This window comes from Onthophagus taurus, chromosome 6, assembly GCF_036711975.1.
Source record: "Onthophagus taurus isolate NC chromosome 6, IU_Otau_3.0, whole genome shotgun sequence".
Taxonomy (NCBI): Eukaryota; Metazoa; Arthropoda; class Insecta; order Coleoptera; family Scarabaeidae; genus Onthophagus; species Onthophagus taurus.
Genome location: NC_091971.1, coordinates 6,594,803 through 6,613,383, shown reverse-complemented (window position 1 = coordinate 6,613,383; position 18,581 = coordinate 6,594,803). Strand labels below are relative to the sequence as shown.

At 33.1% G+C, this 18,581-nt stretch overlaps 3 protein-coding genes across 10 annotated transcripts; 2 read left to right on the top strand and 1 right to left on the bottom strand.

Moving 5' to 3' along the window:
* Window positions 1-1,269, top strand: LOC111427886 (beta-1,3-galactosyltransferase brn-like). The gene has a single exon (XM_023063242.2). The coding sequence runs from the start codon at window positions 160-162 to the stop codon at window positions 1,195-1,197; it is 1,038 nt and encodes a 345-aa protein (XP_022919010.1). The 5' UTR covers window positions 1-159; the 3' UTR covers window positions 1,198-1,269.
* Window positions 1,220-3,900, bottom strand: LOC111427888 (elongation factor Ts, mitochondrial). 3 transcript variants are annotated; one of them, XM_071196572.1, is made up of 5 exons: window positions 3,385-3,459; window positions 3,170-3,331; window positions 2,862-3,110; window positions 2,270-2,804; window positions 1,220-2,160 (listed from the first exon to the last, which is right to left on the bottom strand). In XM_071196572.1, the coding sequence occupies exons 1-4, from the start codon at window positions 3,409-3,411 to the stop codon at window positions 2,283-2,285; spliced, it is 960 nt and encodes a 319-aa protein (XP_071052673.1). In that variant the 5' UTR covers window positions 3,412-3,459; the 3' UTR covers window positions 1,220-2,160; window positions 2,270-2,282. The 3 variants fall into 3 exon arrangements, with proteins under 3 accessions (XP_071052673.1, XP_022919011.2, XP_071052672.1); XM_023063243.2 differs by lacking the exons at window positions 1,220-2,160; window positions 3,385-3,459 and adding exons at window positions 3,565-3,747; window positions 3,814-3,900 and having other exon boundaries at window positions 2,216-2,804; XM_071196571.1 differs by lacking the exon at window positions 1,220-2,160 and having other exon boundaries at window positions 2,216-2,804; window positions 3,385-3,458.
* Window positions 3,497-18,549, top strand: LOC111422400 (dynein axonemal heavy chain 7-like). 6 transcript variants are annotated; one of them, XM_071196564.1, is made up of 31 exons: window positions 3,497-3,933; window positions 4,420-4,646; window positions 4,698-5,306; window positions 5,358-5,546; window positions 5,698-6,068; window positions 6,127-6,555; window positions 6,606-6,900; window positions 6,952-7,241; window positions 7,303-7,425; window positions 7,477-8,920; window positions 8,970-9,281; window positions 9,335-9,583; window positions 9,889-11,766; window positions 11,819-11,991; window positions 12,045-12,300; window positions 12,358-12,887; window positions 12,947-13,172; window positions 13,237-13,987; window positions 14,042-14,270; window positions 14,324-14,477; window positions 14,532-15,454; window positions 15,682-15,863; window positions 15,915-16,742; window positions 16,828-16,994; window positions 17,083-17,091; window positions 17,161-17,178; window positions 17,233-17,250; window positions 17,367-17,601; window positions 17,663-17,814; window positions 17,869-18,150; window positions 18,205-18,549. In XM_071196564.1, the coding sequence occupies exons 1-31, from the start codon at window positions 3,702-3,704 to the stop codon at window positions 18,409-18,411; spliced, it is 11,988 nt and encodes a 3,995-aa protein (XP_071052665.1). In that variant the 5' UTR covers window positions 3,497-3,701; the 3' UTR covers window positions 18,412-18,549. The 6 variants fall into 6 exon arrangements, 4 of the variants coding, with proteins under 4 accessions (XP_071052665.1, XP_071052662.1, XP_071052664.1 ...); XM_071196561.1 differs by lacking the exons at window positions 17,083-17,091; window positions 17,161-17,178; window positions 17,233-17,250 and having other exon boundaries at window positions 18,205-18,548; XR_011640574.1 differs by lacking the exons at window positions 17,233-17,250; window positions 17,663-17,814; window positions 17,869-18,150; window positions 18,205-18,549 and having other exon boundaries at window positions 16,828-16,917; window positions 16,995-17,091; window positions 17,367-17,429.
* The last annotated feature ends 32 nt before the right edge of the window (window positions 18,550-18,581 follow it).

Sequence of the window (18,581 nt, the reverse complement as noted above, 5' to 3'; positions counted from 1 at the left end):
GTTATGTTAGCGTTGTGAAATTAGTGCTGAGTTTCAGTCCTTATTCAAGCGTTCGACGAATAAGATCGAGCGCACGATGGTCGCCACATGTTTAAAATTCTATTAGTAAGTTTATAAAAATTAGTGAGATATGTGTTAATTTTGTTATTTAAATGCAAAATGTATAAAATATTTCAAAAAAACTTTAAATATATTATCCTAATAATCGCTTTAATAACGTTCGTGTTAAGTGGTTATTTCGATTATATCCGCGAAATAAGTTTTGAAAAATTTACATATCCCCTAGAAGAAGATATAAGAAAATACATAGAAGAATTAAAAGCGAATCAAAAATCTTCAAGAAACATTATAAACGAGTACAAATACGATTACCTTATAACGCCAAATAATAAGTGCCTAATAAATCGGGGAGAAAAACAACTTCGACTTGTTTTAGTAATAAAATCTAGTTTAGATCATTTTGAAAGGAGAAAGGTTATTCGAGACACGTGGGGTGATGAAAATCGATTTGAAATTCGTCGATTTTTCATGGTGGGTAAACGTGATAACACGCCTTTAAACGAAATAGTACAAAACGAATCTTATGAATATGATGATATTATTCAGGGTGATTTTATCGACGCTTATTATAATAATACGATAAAAACTATGATGAGTTTCAAATGGTTATTAAAAAATTGTGGAAATTCCGACTTCTACATGTTTGTCGATGACGACTATTACGTATCAATGCCAAATGCTTTGAATTATATAAATAACCCCATTACATACCCAAATTACCACACAGACCTTGAAACGAACCGCGTCAGTTTTGACCTAAAACATTTTTATTCGGGAAATTGTATTCGAACGAGACCCATGAGGGATTATTTTAGTAAATATAGATTATCGTTAAAAGAATATCCTTTTAATGAATTTCCACTTTATTCGACCGCCGGTGCTTATATTCTTGCAAGAGATACGTTAGAAGAATTGTATTATGCGAGTTATTATACCAAACATTTTAGATTTGATGATGTTTATATGGGGATTTTAAGCAGAAAAATTGGTATAATTCCTTATCACACTGAATATATTTCGAGAGAATGGAAAGAAGATGAAAATTTTAAACGGTATTGTATTGCAAGTCATGGTTTTGAAAATATGAATAAAATGAGGGATTTATGGAAGAATCAAAAAGAATTAGGGTATGCCTAACTTTTTTTAACGACGACTGAAATTATGTTTTTAAATTTTAGTGTTTATTAATAAATACATATATATTTTCTATTTTTACTGGTTTTATTTTCCTGTGAAGACGCACGGTTAAACCCGAAATTTTCCTGTTCTAGATCTAGGTTATTTCTAGTTTTATTTGTTATTCAACGCTAGGTTGTTGCATACTTTTATTGGACTAAAACTAGAACCAACACTAAATCTAGAATACAAGAAGCATAAGCATGATAAGCATTCAGGTTTAGCCATACGTCTCTCAAACCGGCTAAACCCGAATGTTTTTAGTTTTAGGTCTATCGAGTGCTAGGTAGCGCTAGTTAGCGCCAAGTTGTTGTTAATTTTATATATATTAATGTTTCTAGTTCAACTATCTGAGGTTATGATGTGACATAGATTAAGTTATATGGATTTAATACAAAAAGTAAATAAAATTTGGATAATAAATTTTGTTTAACAACTTCTAACTAACGCCATCTTTTGCCCAATGTTCGTTTCTATTGTGAAAGGCGGACGCTTAAGCATAAAATATAACTCCACCAAATAAATGTCTAAAAAATCAATCTAAAATAAGCTTTCCCCAACATCTGTCAATAAATTTAATTGCATGTATTATATCTGTAAGAAAATATGTACTTTAGGTGACAGATAACTCGATTGATCACTTAAGTAAAATTTTTTTTTAATATTATAGATAGTACCAGAGCGCTGATCTTCAGATTAACAAAATGAACTATTTGGATAACAAAAATTATAGAGGCTTATCCATCATTTGGTACAATATATAAATGTGTAACCAAATAAATACACATATTTCACTGCAAATAATTCAGACATTAAGAGATAGGCATTGATTACTCAAATTTGATGACCACAACTTTGTAATAAAGCAATTTTTCTCATTTATGAAATTGTAATAGAATTTCATATGCTTAGAATGTCCTGAAACTATCAAGATGTTAAAAATATGATTAGTTTAACAAGGATTAAATATATAAAGTAATACCAAATAAAGTTACTCTATTTCGATTATATCATTTACAAAAAAATTACAAACCTTAAAACAGTACTCATTGACATGTTTCGATGGCTTCCAAAGGCTGCTCCATTATTTTATTATCCTTTTCACCACATTCAAAACGTTTAAAATCAATCACTTCAACCCCATTTTCATCAAGAACTTCTTTAATTGTTAAGCTATCATCTAATAGGTATTCTTGATGTATAAGACATGTTTCATCATCAGAATTTGAAGAAGGTTTATCATCAACTGTACCAACTTTTTGGGGGTTCATTCCAACAATATGTTGACAAATTGTTTTCCCAACTTGTTCTAAATCAGAGTTGAGGGAATTTCCAGTTTGTTTTAAAATAACAAGTCCACCAAGTTTTCCTAATAAAGTCGATTCGATTTGTTTTCCTGAAGGATGAGCATAACCGAATAAATGTAATCCATCTGATACTTTTATACAAAAAGCTCTTGATAATGAGGCGTTTTCTCCTATTGTACCAATCATTAAAGCTATATGATCAGAAAGGGGTTTACCATCCGATACTGGGAGGGATTTTAAATCATCTGTTGTTAATAACATCTACAAAAATTATTAAAAATTAATAAAAAATGGTGTGGTTTAATTTTAAAGTGTTACTTTAGAGATTGGTTTATTTATAGGTTGTTTTTCCATAAAATTCATAACAGCAGCAGCGGTTGTGTTGGCCATTTTTTGAAAAACATCATTTCTTGCTACGAAATCTGTTTCACAATTTAATTCAACAAGAACTCCATTATTTTTATTAACAGAAACACCTATTAATCCTTGCGCAGTTTGTCTACCTTCTAATTTCGTTGCTTTAGCCCAACCAAGTTGTTGAGCTTGTTCTTTTAACCAAGATTCAGCCTAAATTCAAAAAAGATAAATTAAAGTAAGATAAATTAAATTATAAATGATAAAATTACCTTATTAATATCATTATTATGCATTTCTAAAGCTTTTTTACAATTACTAAAAGTATATCCGGTCTTCTTTCGAAGTGTAGCAAGTAGAGATTTTTCTGCAGCCCATCGGACTTCGTTTGTATGTAAAGTACGGATTATATTCCTGCATGCTTGAACTAGTATCTATATAATAATAAATAATATATTAAAAAAATCAATAAAAATTTGGTTTTTACCAAAATCGATGAACAATTTATATTCATTCTAAACCGTTGCCATGGGGACTAAATAAATATTTATTCCCTGCAAATAGGTAACAGTTTTTTGAGGAGAAACGATAATATCGTGAATTTTTAATAATCCCCATCGCAGAATTTTAAACTACCAAGTAAGGTAATAAAAGTAATAATACTCACCATTTGTATTAGTATTAAATTTGAGGTTTTAACAAAGAAAACAAATTTCCTAACCTCAAAAACCGGTTGATGAAATATGACGTAACCGCTATCAGCGACTGTCAAAAGTTTTTTTGAGGATTTTGATTATTATCAAAATGTCCCAAAAAAAGTTGGAGCGAGAGAAATTATTAAAGAAAATTGCTGAAAAAAGAGCTGCATTGGAAAGCCGTGGTGATATTAAGATTAAAAAACTAAAATATTGCTTACCATCTGATTATAATGTACACGCCACTCCATTTTTTAAACTTCCACCAGAAATTGTTAAGCCCGCTTTGGCTTCTGCTTATCCAGAGTATAGAAAAAAGGTAGCTGAAGCTCAAAGGAAAGGTAAGTATTAAAATTATTTTTTAATCATGTTTCTACAGGTGTATCTGAATAACTGCAACAAACTTCAAGCATTTCCTTCAAAAATGGCGGAAAATTTTGGTTTAATTTTTTTTTCTCAAAAACTATAAACGCTAGGAAAATGAAATTTGGGGAATAAGTTTAGCTCATAATAGGGCACGTTTTAACCGTTTATACTTACAACCTACCTTTCTAAACTACTAAACATAGCCACTCTCTTTACATTTTTGCTAAAATTTGTTTTATGCAGATGATAAATACACTAGAAAAATTTTAAATAGGTAGATGAAACTATCCTAAAACTTTTTTGTCTCTCTGATATTCTTCGAAAATTTAATGATTTCTGAGAAAAAAATTACTTAAGCAAACACTAACTGTTAAGTTGTAGGTTGTTGTAAATCTTAGTAAAGATTAGTCAAAATGTCATAAAGTCAAAATTTTAATTAATTTTCTATAATAATTTATTAGCTGCTGAACAAAGAGTAATGTTACAATCTTATACTCAACTACGACAACGAAGAGAAGAATTTCGTAAACGTTTGGTAAATTTAATTTGTAAAAAAGATGATGAAGATAGGGATCCAGATGCAATACCAAATGCTGATGAAAAAGAACTTTTAAGATATTATTATTATATAAGATATGGTATTGATACGATTCATGTAGCCCCAATGGATCAAAAAATTCTAGATGAAGTAACATTTAATTTAAATTAACTTGTCAAATCTAAAATTTTTTTATTTTAGATTTTATTATTGGTACCAAAAAAATTAAAAGTGTATAGTGAAACTCTATCGATTGCAATTGATGATATGAAGGAAAGTTTTATGCTGGCTGTTAAAAAAGCGATCGTCGATTATGTATTAAAAGATCCCGCATTTGTTGAATCGTTAACAGCGGAATTTGACTCGGCCGAAAGGCGTGAATTAACTGAAATGGCCGTAACGTGGAAAGCGAATTACGACGTTGTGCGACCTAGGTTAGAAATGATTCTGCATATAACGAATCCTTGCATACACTCGTTAGTGGATCTTTGGTACGTTAATTATCGACATTTACGATTCATCAACACCGCAGAACTAAAAGAAAATGAAGGAGCTTACGATTTAATTGATTTTACCTTCTTAATTGCAAGACAAATTGATGATTGTAAACACGTTTTGAAAGACTGTTACCTTAAGAATGTGATCGATATTTTTTTGGCCGGAAAGAAGAAAGGGAAATTACCCGATCCCTCTCGGCAGAAAAAAATGAAACGATTTTATAATTGCGTTGCATCTCTAATGACTTATCACATACAAACTTTAGTACTGAAATCTTTGTATGATTACACAAATTATATCACGACAATTCTGGTACCTAATATTAAATTTTATTTGAAATATTTATTTTTTTTTAATTTTTAGTACGAAAATAAAGGATTTGAAATAAGTTTAGCACAAAAAGGTCCTTTAGTCGCTTTTGATCCTCCGTTCAAAAACTTTAGGACGAAACTTTGTAAAACTTTAGATGATATTGTTGAAGCTGCTAAAACTATTCCCAGAATTGAAAGTCAAATATATTTGGACCATCAGCTTAAAACTTACACATTACAGGTAACTAATATGATTAAATTATACCATGATACTCCTACAGGATTTATTACTACATATTCCACATTCCCAAATGATTCTAGGATCGCATATATCATAATCCAATTCAGTGCAATCATATTTTTGTTAAATCTATTTTTTTCTAATTTAACAGCCTGTAATTCCTGAAGAGATCGTCGAAAATTATCGCCAAAAAATTAAAGATTTACTCGAAGATCAAAGAATAGGTCCGGAACTTCGTGTTCAAGATTTCGACGAATATATGCATCTTGTAAATGGCGAAGCAAACGATTTAGTTAATCAATTCCTCTCAGAAGATCATTCATTCGAAGAATATTGTAAACTAATTATTTTTTATGAGGAAACCCAACAAAATATTCCACTTAGCGTTGAGCATGTTATTACTATTGGGATGTACAATATGATACGCGATGATTTTATTGACATTTTGGTTCTATCAGCCGAAAATTTTAAGGATATGTTAATACAAAGAGTTATTAAGGATTATCAAACATTATGCAGAGTGTAAAATCTATATTAACTTATAATGTTAAAAAAGTGATTATTTGTTTCTCTAATTTAGATTGGGAGAAGAGTATGAAGCTATTTCAGACAGAGCTTTAACAGTACCAAAAACCACCGAAGAACTCATGGACGTAATAGCATTTGTAAAAGGAGTGCGAGCGGTTACATTGTCTCAAATGGAAGATCGCTTGAGAGTAGTCTTGAAATACATGGTTTTTGTATCTGATCATTCCGCTTTTACCCCAGTTGAAATGAAACAGAATAATTTAACTTTTTGGTGGTATCTTCATATGTCGAGAATGATAGATGAACACCAAGAAATGGTTGACCAAAAAATATTGGAGTTTGAAGAACTGCTTGCTATTCGTATTGAAAAATTCAAGAATGATCTTAATATATACGAAAGAATGGTTAATGATTTGCAATATAACGGAGATATTGAGCAGTTACCGAGATATTTTAAAAGAGCCACTCAGTTAGATAACAGGTTGGTCGTCCATAAAATAAATGAATTATTTACTAATTACTAAATTATAGATTAGTAGCTGCAATGGAAAAAATAGATAAATTCAACGAAGAAGAGACTTGCTTTAATTTTGAAACAACGCAATACCCCCAAAGAAAACACATTTACGAGAAATTAGTACCATACAAAAAATTATATGATAACGCAACTGATTTTTTAACCAAATATGACATGTGGATGAATTCTAAGGTTGGAAGTTTTGTACCCGACGATATTGAAACTGACACTCAAACCCTTTATCGAACGATTTATAAATTGGAGAAAGTGTTTAATGACAGACCCGACACTGAACGTTTGGCCCACACGGTATGTTCAACTTATTTATTAATTTAATCAATTAATAAAAAGTGTTTTAAGGTTTGTGAAAGAATAGAAGCATTCAAAGATCATATGCCAATAATTCAAACGCTCGGAAATCCTGGGATGAAAGAGCGACATTGGGAGAAAATATCAGAAATCGTCGGATTTCCCATCGTCTTAGATGACGACTTAACCCTTGCTAAAGTAATCGACTTTGGGTTAGATGATTACATCGATAAGTTTGAAGGTATCTCTGAAGCAGCTACGAAAGAAAACAATTTAGAGAAGAGTTTGGCGAAAATGAAAGCCGATTGGGTTGGCGTTGAATTCAGCGTTCTTGTTTATAAGTATTTCTTTTCAAATACTTAATTGTATTGTAATCATTATTATAACTTATTATTATTTTAGGGACACAGGAACATATATTATATCATCTGTCGATGAGATCCAAGTTCAACTGGATGACCAAGTCATCAAAACACAAACAATGAAAAATTCCCCTTATATTAAACCATTTGAACAAGAAACATTGTAAGCCGATTTCTTTCTTTATCCTTATAAATCAGTTTTCGAATATTTTAGAGAATGGGAAGCGAAGTTACAATTATTAGAATGCATTATAGAGGAGTGGCTAAAAGTCCAATCCACTTGGATGTATTTAGAACCGATTTTTTCATCGCCTGATATTCAACAACAAATGCCAGAAGAAGGACGAAGATTTACAGCGGTCGATAAGACTTGGAGAGATATAATGGATGAGGTCCATGAAAATCCACTAGTATTATCGGTAACCTTAATTGATAAAGTCCTCGAGCGTTTGAAGAAGAGCAACACTTTGCTGGAGATGATCCAAAAAGGCTTAAACGATTACTTAGAAAAGAAGAGACTGTACTTCCCAAGATTCTTTTTCCTCTCCAACGACGAATTGTTAGAGATTTTATCTGAAACGAAAGATCCAACAAGAGTGCAACCTCACTTGAAGAAATGCTTCGAAGGCATGGCCAGGTTAACATTTACAGAAGAATTAGATGTTACTCATATGAGATCTAGTGAAGGTGAATACGTCCCGTTAGTTGACGTGATCCAGACTAGCGCGGCAAAAGGACAAGTTGAAAAATGGCTTTTAGAACTTGAAAAAGATATGAAAAAATCTGTTTACCACGCCGTAGCTGGTGCTATAGAAGATTATCCGTCTAAATCAAGAGACGTGTGGGTGTTACTTTGGCCTGGTCAAGTAGTTCAATCGATAGCTATGAATTATTGGACTATAGAAGTCCATGAAGCAATACTTGTATCATTAGAAGAGATGTCCAATTATCTGAAACATTGTAACATGCAAATTATGAAAATAGTCGATTTGGTTAGAGGAAAGCTCCAACTACAAAATCGTATTACATTAGGAGCATTGGTCGTGCTTGATGTTCACGCTAGGGATGTGCTAACAGAAATTATAGGCCTTAAAGTGGTGAGTGTTAGCGATTTTAACTGGTTGTGTCAATTAAGGTATTACTGGGAAGATAAACAACTCCTCACCAAAATGATTAATTCAACTTTACCGTATGGATATGAATACTTAGGAAATGTGGCAAGATTAGTTGTTACTCCATTAACTGATCGTTGTTATCGAACGTTATTTGGTGCTTTACACCTTCATTTGGGGGGTGCCCCCGAAGGTCCCGCTGGAACTGGAAAGACAGAAACAACCAAAGATTTAGCTAAAGCAGTTGCCAAACAATGCGTTGTCTTTAATTGTTCGGATGGTTTAGATTATCTTGCTTTAGGAAAATTCTTCAAGGGTTTAGCTTCTTGTGGAGCTTGGTCATGTTTTGATGAATTTAACAGGATTGATTTGGAAGTTTTATCAGTGGTGGCCCAACAAATTCTAACGATTCAAAGAGCGATTAATGCTGGTGCTCAAAGATTGTTATTTGAAGGTACAGATATTAGTTTAGACCCCACTTGCGCCGTCTTCATCACGATGAATCCCGGATATGCAGGACGATCAGAATTACCAGATAATCTTAAAGTGAGATTAAGTTTAAATAAGATTTTATTTTAATTACTTTAAATTTTAGGCGTTATTCAGATCTGTAGCTATGATGGTTCCTGATTACGCTTTAATATCAGAAATTGAATTATACGCATGCGGATTCCTTGAAGCTAAACCAATGGCGGTTAAGATCGTTGCAACTTATAGATTGTGCTCAGAACAACTTTCCTCGCAATGTCATTATGATTACGGAATGAGAGCAGTTAAATCGGTGTTAAGAGCTGCTGGGGCGTTAAAATTGAGATACCCAAAAGAAAAGGAAGGAATTTTAATTCTACGATCCATTACTGATGTGAATTTAGCTAAATTTTTAGATCATGATGTACCACTTTTTATAGTATTTATTTTAAATTCTAATTATTAGAAGAAATATTAATGTTTATTTTTTAGGGGATAACTTCGGATTTATTCCCTGGCGTTCGTCTACCAGAACCTGATTATGTTACTTTAGATTTAGCTGTAGCAGCGACTTGCAAAACTAATAATTACCAAAATACTCCTTTCTTCGTCGAAAAAATCCATCAATTATATGAAATGATTATCGTGAGACATGGTTTGATGATAGTTGGTTATCCATTTGGTGGCAAAACATCTTCTTATAGGGTGTTAGCGGATGCATTGGGTTTAGTTGAAGAATGGGTAATATTTGCAATGTTTGTATATTTAGTTTGATTTTCAGTGATAAACAGCTACACCATATCAACACCAAATTGATATCAAACAACGGACAGCCTCGGCCGCAAGCGGTTTAATACATTGAGTATTTTAGTGTATTAAGCCGACGCAGAGGTGCTACTGTTATACCTTATCCCTGCAGTACTTTTGAATTCTACCGTCATTATCTCAAAAGGCTATATCACTTAATTAATAAAAACCAGTTACTTTTTCATTGAAAATCAACTTGATTTATATATTTTATTTTTTGTGAAATGATTATTTTTTAGGGTGGTATGAATGAACATCGAGCAATCTATACAATTATTAACCCAAAATCAATAACAATGGGTCAACTTTATGGTCAATTCGATCCCGTTTCTCATGAGTGGTCCGACGGTGTTCTCGCTGTAAGTTATCGTGATTTTGCGATGTCCACAACGGAAGATAGAAAGTGGTTGTTATTTGATGGGCCCGTTGATGCAGTATGGATAGAGAATATGAATACTGTACTGGATGATAATAAAAAGTTGTGTTTGATGTCAGGTGAAATTATTCAATTGGCCCCAACGACTAATTTAATATTTGAGCCAATGGATTTGGAGGTGGCCTCACCAGCAACCGTTTCAAGATGTGGAATGATTTATATGGAACCAGCTACTTTGGGATGGGAGCCTTTATTAATATCTTGGATCAATACTTTACCAGAGAGTATCACCGAGTTTCAGAGAGCTATGATAAAGGCTTTATTTATAAGATTCTGTACCCCGCTTCTATGGCTGTTGAGAAGAGGGGGAGTTAAAGAAATTGCCCCGACTTCAAATTCGAATCTAATGCGATCTGCGATGAATTTGTATGATTGTTTTCTTGATGATTTTAACGATGATCAATTTATCGAAAACACATCCGAGTTGGATGTACGGGCTCAATTGGAGGGTTCTTTCTTTTTTTCTTGCATTTGGTCCTTGGGTGCAACTTTAGACATTGATAGCAGACCCAAATTTAATATATTGTTTAGGGGGTTACTTGAAAGGGAATTTCCCGCGAAGGTTATTGAAACCTTAGGGATTCCTCTTACAATTCCTAAACCGGAAAAACCATACATTTTTACATTACCCATCGGGGAAACAGTTTTTGATTACAGGTATATCAAAGAAGGTAAAGGAAAATGGAAGCTATGGGCTGATGAATTAGCACTCGCACCACCAATTCCGAAAGATCTCCCTGTTAATCAAATAATTGTCCCAACTATAGAAACTATAAGAAATATAGCCGTAATGCAATTATTAGTTCAACATCAAAAGGCTGTTATGATTGTTGGGCCGACTGGTACGGGAAAATCTGTATATGTGATTGATTTTCTTCTTAAAAAGAATAATACCTTCATTTATAAGCCGTTATTTATCAATTTCTCAGCACAAACTTCTGCGAATCAAACTCAAGATATTATTATGAGTAAACTAGATAAAAGGCGAAAAGGAATCTTCGGCCCCCCAGTTGGTAAAAGAAGCGTAATATTTGTCGATGATGTAAGCATGCCTTTAAAAGAAACGTACGGGGCACAGCCACCCATCGAATTATTACGTCAGTGGTTCGATCACCAGATGTGGTATGATCTAAAAGAAATAGTTCCTATGAAATTAATCGAAATTCAATTTATGTGCGCGATGGGTCCACCGGGAGCCGGAAGAAATGATGTAACACCAAGATTTGCGCGTCATTTCAACCATTTGTGCATAGACGAATTTCAAGACCATGTTATGGTCAATATATTTTCAAAAATCATGATGTGGCACTTGGATAGTAGGGGATTTGCAAAAGAATTCGATGTTTGTATCGATATGATTGTATATGCCACTTTGAACATTTACAAATTAAGTAGGGCTAATTTGTTACCGACGCCGGCAAAATCCCATTATCTCTTCAATTTACGAGACTTTTCGAGGGTTATACAAGGAGTGTTGTTATCAGTTCCTGAAGCAACGGAGGATGTAGTTGCAATGAAAAGGTTGTGGGTACACGAAGTTTTAAGGGTTTACGCAGACCGATTGGTTGATGATAATGATAGAGAGTGGTTGGTTAGCACGTTAAGAGATATTGTGGTTAAAGATTTTGAGGAACAGTTTGATAACATGTTTCAAAGAATTGCTACACCTGGACAAAAAACTGTTAGTTAATATATTATCAATTAACATATATACATTAATTAATTATTGTTAGATTGGAGAAACTGAGCTTAGAAGATTGCTGTATTGCGATTTTGCCAATCCGAAAGCGGATTCTAGACATTATATTGAAGTGACCAATATGGATCAATTAACAGAAATAGTAGATGGTTATCTGAAGGAGTTCAATAATATGTCAAAGAAACCAATGAATTTAGTTTTATTCCGGTGATAATTATTAAATTAATTTTACCATTCAATATTTGATACATTATTTTTAGTTTTGCTATTGAGCATTTATCAAAAATATGCAGAATAGTAAAACAACCGCGATGTCACGCTCTTTTAGTCGGAGTAGGAGGATCCGGAAGACAATCACTTTCAAGATTATCAGCTCATATTTCGGAATACGAGTTATTCCAAGTAGAAATTACAAGAACTTATGGGATGTACGAATGGCACGAAGATATGAAAGTAATCTTAAAAAAAGCGAGCTCATCAGATCAACATGGAATGTTCTTGTTTACTGATAGCCAAGTAATTATTTTTAAATGTCTTGTTTTATTAATTGACTTATTAATTGATTTCATAAAGATTAAAGAAGAATCGTTTTTGGAAGATTTAAGTAATTTATTAAACTCTGGTGAAGTACCAAATATTTTCAGTGCTGAAGAGCGGGGGGAATTATGCGAGAAGATGCGTCAAATTGATCGGCAGAAAGATAAATCTTTACAAACCGATGGAAGTCCTGTGGCGTTATTTAATTTGTTTGTACAAATCGTTAGGGACCAACTTCACCTTGTGCTTGCGATGAGCCCAATTGGTGATGGATTCAGAAACAGGATTAGAAAATTCCCGGCTATGGTAAATTGTTGCACCATAGATTGGTTTCAATCTTGGCCGGAAGACGCTTTATTAGCAGTAGCAACCAGGTTTTTGGGCGAAATCGAATTACCAACAGAAGAACGAAATGTTTGCATTGATATGTGTCAAATATTCCATACATCAACCCAAAGATTATCAGATGAGTTCTTTAATAGATTGGGTAGAAAAAATTATGTTACCCCCACTTCTTATTTAGAACTCATTAATACGTTCAAAACGTTCTTGGCCAAAAAAAGAGTGTACATACTTAAAATATCCAACTATCAATTTTTTTATATAATACTTTTCTTATATTTAGGGAAGTTTTAATGGGTAGGAAGCGATACGAAGTTGGAATAGAGAAGTTATTGGGAGCTGGAGCCGAAGTTGCCGTAATGCAAGCAAGTTTAGAAGCTTTACAACCCCAATTGGTAGTCGCCGCGGAAATGGTGCAAGCAACTATGAAAAAAGTTGAAGCTGAATCAGCAGATGCAGCGGTTGTTGAAGCCATGGTTATGGAAGATGAAGCTGCGGCAAATGCGCAGGTATACATTATATACAGCGCCATCATCATCAATTTATTTAATTTCAATGATAATTATAATATAGGCCGAAGCTGCTCAAGCAATTAAAGATGAATGTGACGCAAACTTAGCAGAAGCAATGCCGATATTAAACGCAGCTTTATCAGCTTTAAATACATTAACCCCCGCTGATATCACGATAGTAAAAACTATGAAAAATCCACCGAAAGGTGTAAAACTAGTGATGGAGGCCATTTGTGTCGTAAAAGATGTTAAACCAGATAAGGTTCCTGCTCCAAGTGGTATCGGAACAATTGAGGATTACTGGGGGCCATCAAAAAAGATACTTGGAGACATTAAATTCCTTGATAATCTAATCAATTTTGATAAAGACAATATCCCCGTGGCCGTAATGAAAAAATTAGCAGACAAAATTTTATGCGACGAAAATTTCGATCCGGACAAAGTAAGATCGGCTTCGGCCGCTGCAGAAGGTTTGTGCAAATGGGTTATTGCCATTTCGAAATATGATAAAGTAGCTAAAGTCGTGGCGCCTAAAAAATTGGCTCTAGCAGCTGCTGAAGCTGATTATAATGTGGCTATGACAGCTTTAGAAGCGAAAAGAGCACTGTTACGAGAAGCAAGGGAAAAGGTTGCCCATTTAGAAGCTGTTTTAGATAGAGAAAATAGTAAATTTCAAACTCTAAACGGAGAAGCGCAACTTTGTGCTACTAAACTACAAAGAGCCGAAGAACTTATTGGCGGATTAGGAGGTGAAAAACAAAGATGGTCTTCCACCGCTAAAGCTTTAGCTGAAAAATATTTAATTTTAACTGGTAAAATAATTTTATTTTATTAATTTTTATGATTAAATTTTTTTAACTTAATAGGAGATGTGCTGCTTAGTTCTGGTGTTGTCGCTTATTTAGGTGCTTTTACCTTGCAATATAGGCAGGTTCAGATCAACGAATGGGTTAAAGCACTTACAGCGTATAAAATTGTTTGCGCCGCCGATTTTCAATTAACCGCCATTCTCGGCGAACCTGTTATAATAAGACAATGGAATATTTATGGTTTACCCAGTGATAGCTTTAGTATTGATAATGGAATTATAATAACGTATCTTTTTAATTTTTGCATATCAATAATTTAATTAATTTTTTTGGATTTAGAAATGCTAGAAGATATCCATTAATGATCGATCCCCAAGGTCAAGCAAATAAATGGGTGAAAAATATGGAGAAACAAAATAATTTATCAATAATTCGTTTAAATCAACCCGATTATGTGAGAGTTTTAGAAAATTCGATTCAATTTGGACAACCGGTAAAACTCATTTTATTATTTAAAGATTATTTTAATTAAAAATGGCATTTTTAGGTTTTATTAGAAAATATTGGTGAAGAATTAGACGCGATCTTAGAACCTGTCTTAGGACAACAAACTTTTAAGCAAGGTGGTGCTATGTGTTTGAAACTGGGTGATTCAGTGGTTGAATATAACGATGACTTTAAATTATATATCACAACAAAACTAAGGAATCCCCATTATTTACCGGAAGTAGCAGTCAAAGTAACATTGGTAAATTTTATGATAACCACTGTTGGGTTGGAAGATCAACTTTTGGGGATAGCTGTTGCCAAAGAACGTCCCGATTTAGAAGCTGAAAAAAATCAACTTATTTTACAAGGTGCAGAAAATAAGAGGATGTTGAAAGAAATCGAAGATAAGATTTTGTGGGTTTTAAGTTCATCCGAAGGGAATATTTTAGAAGATGAAACGGGGATTCAAATTTTAAGCTCATCGAAAGTTTTATCTAACGAAATCGCCGCCAAACAAGCCGTGGCGGAAGTAACTGAAAAATCCATCGATAAAGCTAGAATGGAATATCGCCCCATAGCGGTACACGCAGCAGTTTTATTTTTCACCATCGTAGATTTGGCTAATATCGACCCCATGTATCAATACTCTTTAGTTTGGTTTATGAATCTCTTTAAGGGTACCATAGATAATACCGAAAGGGTCGATGACGTACAAATAAGATTACAAGACTTGCAAAAACATTTTACATATTCTTTATACGTGAATATTTGTCGGAGTCTTTTTGAAAAAGATAAGTTATTGTTTGCTTTGTTGTTGACAATAAATTTAATGAAAAGTAGAGGAGAGGTTAATATTGCTGAATGGATGTTCTTTTTAACCGGCGGTGTTGGATTAGATAATCCATACCAAAACCCTTCTGGTTGGTTGGTTCAAAAATCTTGGGACGAATTGTGTCGAGCTGATGATTTCCCAGCTTTAAAGTAAGTATAAGTACAAAGGCTTTCACAGCCGGTGTTAATTGAACTAAAACTAGAACTCACAATAGCCACTAGAACTAACACTGCCATGCGTCTCTCAAGACGATTAAACCCGATTACTTCTAGTTCTAGGTTTAATTTTAATTTTAGTTCAACAGAAATGTATCAATTTTCTTAAATCACTATGATGAAAACTTAGACTAAATTAATTTTGTTTTTTTTTTATGAAGAGGGCTTCGACAACATTTTACTGACAATTTGAAAGCATGGAGGGTTGTTTTTGATTCTGTAGAACCACATCATGTTCCACTTCCAGGAAAATTCTCCAACGTCAGTGATATTGAAAAGTTACTTTTAGTAAGAGTAATACGTCCTGATAAAGTAGTTCCGGCAGTGCAAGATTTCGTAGAAAGTAATTTTGTTTATTTTTTATAATTTTTAATTAAAACAAATATTATTTCAGAACACATAGGAAAACCATATATTGAACCACCCCCATTTGATTTACCATCATCTTACGCTGATTCCCATTGTACTGTACCTTTAATTTTCGTTTTAACACCTGGGGCCGATCCTACTGCGGTTTTATTAAAATTTGCGGACGATCAAGGATTCGGATCGTCAAGATTATTTTCCTTGTCATTAGGACAAGGTCAAGGACCGATTGCAGTCAGATTAATTGACGAAGGTGTTCGAAACGGTACATGGGTAGTATTACAAAATTGTCACCTTGCAAAAAGTTTCATGCCCACGTTAGAAAGAATCTGTGAAAATTTTAGCGTAGATACAACCCATCCAGATTTTCGATTATGGTTAACTTCTTACCCAGCTGAACACTTTCCGGTGTTAGTACTGCAAAACGGTGTCAAAATGACAAACGAACCCCCTAAAGGTTTACGCGCAAATATAGTAAGATCGTATTTAAGCGACCCAATTTCAAATATAGAATGGTTTGATTCTTGCAAACAAGATTTAATTTTCAAAAAGTTACTTTACGGTCTTTGCTTTTTCCATGCTTCCGTGCAAGAACGTCGCAAATTTGGACCGTTGGGATGGAACATACAATATGAATTCAACGAAACCGATTTGCGAATAAGCGTCATGCAACTGCAGATGTTTTTAAACGAATACGACGACGTTCAGTATGATGCTTTAAGGTATTTAACCGGTGAATGTAATTATGGTGGCCGTGTAACCGATGATTGGGATAGAAGATGTTTACGAACCATTTTAAATCAGTTTTACTGTAAAGGTTTGGTCGAAACGGATAATTATGCATTTGATCCTACAGGTATTTTAACTATATATTGTCCCAGACCACATAATTGGTTTGGAATATTTTATAGATTATGTTATAAATAACAAATAATTTTTAGGTGTTTACTATTGCCCGGCTACAAATGATTACGACGCATTTATAGATTACACAAAATCTTTGCCGATAATTACTCCGCCAGGAGTTTTTGGTATGAATGAAAATGCTGATATTATGAAGGAACAACAAGAAACTAATTTATTATTTTCAACTATTCTTGTTACACAGGTTTGTTTTATTTATATTTAATCCATGAGTTTCTTCAATGTCCAAGGAATCCGTTTAGTAATTAGTTATTCTTTGCATTGCTTATAAGGATCGTACGGTAAGTACAAAATTTTAATGTGATAACTGTATTTCTTTTTAATTTATTATATCATTATACTCTAATCAGGATGTCTGGCAATTGGCAGTAAGTACATTTATTATTTTCTCATAATATATTAATATTTTTTTTGTTATTAAGCAACTCATAGCAGAGAGGGTAAGAAATTCAATATTAGATAATTTTAACATCTGCACAGTTTTGGGTTTAGCCGTTCTGAAACACGCACGGCGAAATAAGTTATCTTGATGATTATCTTATTATCTTTGATACAGGATGCTTCTAGCGGCGGTGGCGGTGGAAAATCATCTGATGATACATTAAATGATATAGCAACGGATATTCTCAATAAACTTCCCAACAACTTCGACATTGTTGACGTAATGGAAAAATATCCCACTTCTTACAATCAAAGTATGAACACTGTTTTGGTACAAGAAATGGGAAGATATAATAAACTTCTCAGTGTTATACGTAGCAGCTTAATTAATGTTAGAAAGGCGATAAAAGGTTATAATCCATTCTAATCATTAAGATATTAATTGTTGATTAATTTATATTAAATTAATAGGTGTGATCGTAATGAATGCTTCTTTAGAAGAAGTCTATACAAGTATGTTAACTGGTCGAATTCCAAAAGTGTGGGCTGGTTCTTCTTACCCTTCATTGAAACCACTGGGAAGTTATATAAATGATTTCCTTCAAAGATTATTATTTCTACAAGTGTTTATTTTATTCCCAATAAAATTCGTTTTTCCAAAAACAAATTATTTGTAGTTATGGTTTGAGAATGGAGCCCCAATAACGTTTTGGTTATCCGGATTTTATTTCACTCAAGCTTTCTTAACCGGTGCCCAACAAAACTATGCAAGAAAATATAAAATACCTATTGATTTATTATCGTTTGATTACGAAATGTTGAAAGCTACTAGTTTTAGTAAAGCTCCCGATGATGGAGTCTACGTTTATGGTTTATTCGTGGACGGTGCGAGATGGAACATGCAAACTATGAGCTTAGATGAGTCACTTCCAAAAGTACTCTTTAGTACTATACCATTTGTTAAGATTACTTTATGCTTATCAAGGCACAAATAATTAAGATTATTTTTCTAGATTTGGTTAAAGCCATTAAAACGTAGTGATTTGGTTCAACGACACACTTATATTTGTCCTCTTTATAAAACCAGTGAACGAAAAGGAGTTTTATCAACCACAGGTCATTCAACCAACTTTGTTATTGCGATGACGATTCCTACAATACTTCCGCCTGAACATTGGATTTTAAGAGGAGTGGCTATGTTATGTGCCTTGTCACAATGAAGAGTTTTCAGCCAATATTTTATGTATCAAAATTTTTAATTTGACTTTTATGTGTATAACCAACTCTTATTTTACAAATAAAGTATAATTTTTAATTATAATTTGACAGCAAATTTGAATTACAATCAATTTTGGAATTGTTTTGAAATGTTGTCATAGTGACCAAATAA